The 6,000-nt window shown below is 32.7% G+C and overlaps 1 protein-coding gene across 2 annotated transcripts in view; it reads left to right on the plus strand.

Moving 5' to 3' along the window:
* TENT5D (terminal nucleotidyltransferase 5D) overlaps positions 1 to 5,059 on the plus strand; it is a 62,155-nt gene extending 57,096 nt beyond the window's left edge. For both annotated transcript variants that reach the window (XM_023633560.2, XM_023633561.2), the window contains one exon: positions 1,574 to 5,059. In XM_023633560.2, coding sequence (XP_023489328.1) covers positions 1,593 to 2,765 — 1,173 coding nt within the window. In that variant the 5' untranslated portion in view covers positions 1,574 to 1,592 and the 3' untranslated portion in view covers positions 2,766 to 5,059. The remainder of the gene's footprint in view (positions 1 to 1,573) is intronic.
* The last annotated feature ends 941 nt before the right edge of the window (positions 5,060 to 6,000 follow it).

The following is a 6,000-nucleotide window of genomic DNA, read 5'->3' on the forward strand; positions in this document are numbered from 1 at the left end:
TTTCCAGTGTCCTAAAGACATTATATAGATCATTTCACTTAATGAATGAATGACCAAAATCCAACAGCCTGATGTGTAATCAGTTCAGCCCATTCATCTTTAAGGATTGATTTGGATATTGACATAACTGATGAAACTGTATGAACATTAGTAATTAATGTGGCTTAAAATGAAACAAACATGATGTGGGCCATTTCATCATATAATAAAAGTAAATATTCTTCTATTTATGTTTATGGAGATTTCATATAGAGAAACAGAATAGGTTTAATCTTCTCACTGACACAGATCTGCCCTTGCTTAATTGGACTTTTGCAAAAATGCTTGGACTATCAAAGTTGGTTCTACAGATGTCAAATAAAATGATTCTGTTTGCTGTAGTTCTACTATGGAAATACACAACACTAAATTCTAAATATTCAGATTCTGTTCTAATTCTTTTCAGATTCTATTTTCATAATTCTCTTCTATTCTATTCAAATTCTATTCTAATAACTCCATAGATAGGCAAAATATGAATACTGTCTATATAAATCTATCTTAAGCTTCATATAATTTTTATTTCTGGATTCAGGAAAGAATGCCTAAACTCAAAGCTATGTCTATAATGAACCTTATTTACTTTCCTAGATTTATTTGCTTAGATAGCTTGTTCGAAGATCCATTTAGTAACTGTCATTGTACGTAACTACATAATAGTATAATTATATTTAATTGCATTTATAGTGTTTAAAATTTTAATTTCCTGACACCTCCCCAACTGTAAAGTTTTCTGAGCATGTCACATTACACATCTGCAGAAAACATTTTTTAAAGCTCAGGAATCTTATGCCTTTATATATTCTTGCTCTCATTTTGGAGACAAATTTAGTAGTTTCATTTGTTTTTCATTTTAAACTAACATTCATTATCTCCTTCAACCAACATTTCTTAAAGGGTTACTTGGCACATAGAAGAGGTAATGAATTAGGTGCTATCCTTATCCTCAAGCAATTCAAGGAATTCATACCCTAATAATGAACTTCAGTAATATTCTTTAAAATGAGAGCAGTAATATATATGAAACTGAATAATATATAAGAATACTGTGATGCTTTTGGATTAAGATGGTATACATTACTTTTAAACATTATGCTCTTCAGTCAGTTGGGTCTAACACACACAGACATGCTCTCTGATCTCACTTTAAATTCATGGCAGTTAACCTCAGTGATATACTATGATTATTTCATGAACAAAATTTATACCACAAAATTAGTACAATCATTATAGTATTTACTTGAAGTAATATTGAGAAAGGCCACAATTTTATATCAAAAATATTACAACTCTAACAAATCCCTGAGAATGCCTGTTTGCATGCACCAATGGATCTAACAATTTTGCCATAATCATGGTGGCTTTTATTTCACTTATAGATTTAAACATGATTACATACATTGATAATTTACTTCCTAGTATTAATTTTGTTTACATCAAAGTTAAGTCTATTTTTAACTTTTTCATATGCTTTAGGTATAACACTGATTTCAAGATGCTAACCTTTTCTCTCAATAATTTGCTTGCTTTCTAGTTGGTCTACTGACTTCACAATGTCTGAAATCAGATTTAGCAATCTCACTTGGGATCAAGTTGTAACACTGGATCAAGTGTTAGATGAAGTAACTCCAATTCATGGAAGGGGGAATTTCCCCACGTTGGAGGTAAAACCAAAAGATATCATTCATGTTGTGAAAGATCAACTGATAGAGCAAGGAATTATTGTTAAAGATTCCAGATTAAATGGTTCCACAGCAAGTTATATACTTGCAAGCCACAATGGAATCAGCTATAAGGATCTGGATATTATTTTTCGTGTTGAACTACCAAGTGATCAAGAATTTCAGGTTGTTAAAGATGCAGTTCTAGGTTGTCTCCTGGACTTTTTACCAAAAGGTGTAAAAAAGGAAAAGATCACCCTAAAGACCATGAAAGAGGCTTATGTGCAGAAGATGGTCAAAGTTTGCAATAAGCATGATCGTTGGAGTCTCATCTCTCTTTCAAATAACACTGGTAAGAATGTAGAGCTAAAATTTGTGAATTCACTCAGACGACAATTTGAATTTAGTGTAGATTCCTTTCAAATTGTTTTGGATCCCATGTTAGACTTCTACAGTGACAAAAATGCTCAGCTAACCAAAGAATCCTATCCTGTTGTGGTAGCTGAAAGCATGTATGGAGACTTCCAAGAAGCAATGACACATTTGCAATACAAACTTATATGTACCAGAAAACCTGAAGAGATTAGAGGTGGCGGCCTTCTGAAGTACAGCAACTTGCTGGTTCGTGACTTTAAGCCAGCTTGTGAAGCAGAAATCAAGATCCTGGAACGTTATATGTGTTCTAGGTTTTTCATTGATTTTCCTGATGTAGCAGAACAGCAAAAGAAGATTGAATCGTACCTCTGCAACCATTTCATAGGAGAAGAAAAGAGCAAGTATGACTACCTTATGACCTTGCATGGAGTTGTGAATGAAAGCACTGTTTGCCTCATGGGTCGTGAAAGAAGACAGACACTCAATATGATCACCCTTATGGCTTTAAAAGTACTTGGAGAACAGAATATTCTACCCAATACAGACAATGTAACTTGCTTTTATCAGCCTGCTCCATACTTTGCTGCTAATGGAGGATACCCTTCTTATTATGTAATATCTGGACCACCACCTGTTTTCTTTCAGCCATACTACCCACTGCACTTTCATGTGCCAAATTGTACGGTTTAAAAAACACACATACAATAGAAACTTTGCTTTAATTAAACATCTCTCAAAAGCAAGTTTCCAAATTCCATAAATGTAAGATCTCTTTTTATTTTTATGCAATTGCTAACTATTTTCCATCAATTATAGCTTAAACCATCATAATAAATACAATATCATCTGTGAACTGACCACTTTAAGTGGTTTTCAGATGTTATTGATTAGCTATAATAACTTTCCAATGTCTTGGAACACTTAAAATGATTTTCAAATATTACTAGCTATTTCTTGACTTTCAGACTTGCTGTGACACATACAGATACCTGCCATTTGACTAAAATATAAAAGGAAAGACTTATGTTTTAAATTCCAGAGGTACAGTAAAGACAAGTGCTAACATTTTTGTATTTAATCAATTCCTTTATGTTTACATCATTACCATCGGTGAATTTTCATTAGTTAACAGAAATGCCTAATTTCAAAGACAACAGATTCAGAAGACATTAAAACCCTGGACTTTTCAAGCATTTATTTCTTCCCAGTTAAATTGGATTAGATACAAAATCCTAGTATAGTTTGAAGTAACACTGAAAAATAATGGTTCTGGAAAACAATGGACATTAGTAATTTATCAACTATCAAGTAAGTTAGTTAATTTGTGGATCTGAAGAATAATACCATCCAGCTGTACAACCAATACTGTACCCAATACAGATTTCTTCATTTTTCCCCCAAATAAGTTGAAAAGAATGAAAATGACCAGCTCTGAATGTGAAAATTTTCTGTCATCATCTGTTAAAAGGAGACTCTAAAACGCAAATAGCAAAAAGCAGAAGTTTTTAGCCTTGGCATTTACGATTTTTCTCACCTGTTTGACCAACATCTTAATATATCTGGAGACATTCAGTGTTAGTAAGTGAAAATATTTTCATTATTACTAAATGAAGCACTTTTTTCATTTTGCTCTTACCAAAGATCATTTCTAACAAGCCACTTAAGTGCCTCCTCATGTGAGTTTTTGCATAACACTATAATTTATTCAAATATTGCATATGTTCATCAGGTATCTGAATATCTACTTACTACATCAAATATGCTGCTAGCAAATCTACCATCAGGATTAAAACATAATGAAGAAAATAATCCATGACCAATATTATCTGAGATGACAGAAGGGGTGCTGTCCTGAATGAAGATAAATAAGACCATCAGAAAACTTCACTACTTTCACTTACTTCTGATTTTTTATGAGTTTCCATCTCAGTTTTCATTGACAATCACAAGTTTTTCCATCACAACATGATCCAACAGTATTCTGAGAATTTGTCAGTTATAGACTACACTTAATATGTCTTCTCTGTATTACAGTATTGAACACAAGAAGTACACCAAATATGGCATTTTTAAATACCAATATTTCTGAGATGTTTTATACCACAGCACCACTGGCCATCAGTATATTTTTAAAGAATTATATTTAAAAAATATATGTATTTATGTGTCTGTATACACACATATATATCAGTCCACACAACCCTAAGGCTTTAAAACATTATATGGATTCACCTCCTTGCTTGGGACAAACAAAGAATTTATAAATGCTATATTAAAGAGAAAATTCAGTAATCTGTTGACATAATGTATTGGCTGAAAATGATTGATCTTTCGGCCCTAAGTGTACTCTAGAGAGTGCTTATACGTAGAGCTAAAGGAGTTGATGCTATATTAACAGTACCAAAAAACAATTCCAAAAGATACAGGAAAAGTATTTAAGACTAAAATAACTATGATGGTGATGAGTCACTTGTAAAGGCATTTTACGCTGATGAGCAGAATGCTGAAGCTGTTTGGAAACATCTTATGCCCGATGTTCTCCCTTAGCTTCCTTTGGTCCTGTTGAGAATTTAAATTCTTCCTCCCTAAAAAGCAATTTCCTTATGGTGTTCTCCTAAAGCTTTAAATCCTGCTTGAAGAGTGGTCTGAAAGCTTTGTGCTTCTTCCATTTCAAGCATGTGTTTCCATTTTGGTAAAAGAGGTCAGAATTGGCATGTAATATTTTCTCAAGAGAGAGAGAAGCCAAACTTGTTGAATAAGAATGATATCACTAAAGAGAAAGCTATAGCTTTCTCTCTCGTGGTGGTCTTTCTGTACATACCATCACCAAGCTAGGCTGTCTTTTGCTCCCAACCAAGCAGAAAAATATTTATCTTTAGTAGTGCATGAGTATCTCTCCAGGATTAGGCTGGTTGCCTTGAGAAGCAGTGTTGTCTCATTCTGTTCATTAGGATAATAAATGGAAAAGTTTTTCTATAAATAAATGAGTGGTAGACTCTTGGCCTAAAGGAGTTCATAGAAATTAGTTAAAAAATCTAACTCTAGAACATATGTCATCTCATTACAAGAGATAAATGGTATTGTCTTTTCCTCTTTTATTTTATTCAAATCCAAGACTGAGTCTTGGTTTACGAGTTGTTGTTTTCTCCCCGAAACCTAACCAAAAGCGAAAAAGAAAACCTTTTTGGTATAGTTCTAGCATTCATATCAGTGGAACATCTTCAGTGTCAGTTACAGATACATATTTTTTAAACCAAAATATTACTGCATTTCACAAATCCACACATTATCATCAAAGTTCTACTAATAGAGTATTTGTAATTTTTAAATTCAGAGAGATTCTTCTAATAGTGACTGATGTCCAGTTTAGTCAAAGAAAGTTGAAGAGAAGGATTAGCTAGTTGTTTTAAAGGAGAGAGAGCCCAGCTAAATTAAAGACAAACTTCCAGAGCCAGAACAGTTGTGAACTTCTCGAAAAAATTGAGAAGGCATCCTGGGCACAAATACCATTTTTGTATATCACCTCAGAAAGGCTCTATTAAAATGCATCCAAATTAAAGAGTTTTTAAAATTTGTCTTTACCACATTTTAGTTTTAGGCATTGATAAAAATATCAATATACAAAATGCTTGAGATATGATTAACACTCCTTTCGGTGGATCTATTATCTGGAAGTATTCAAGTTACAAAATACAGGAAGCTAAAGTATATAATTGAGAAAAATTTTGCAATTTTAAAGTTTGTAATGCTTTTCAAAATTATATTGATCTATCAACACAGCACTTCCATTTATAGAGGATTTAAAAAAATAATTGACTCTGTAAATTAGCCTTAAAGCAGCATTGAGAGATATGTGAGACCACAATTTGGTAAACATTCTTACGAAGACCATTTTGGCAGCATAAAGCTCAGCATTTTAACCTGC

Source organism: Equus caballus, chromosome X (genome assembly GCF_041296265.1).
Source record: "Equus caballus isolate H_3958 breed thoroughbred chromosome X, TB-T2T, whole genome shotgun sequence".
NCBI lineage: Eukaryota > Metazoa > Chordata > Mammalia > Perissodactyla > Equidae > Equus > Equus caballus.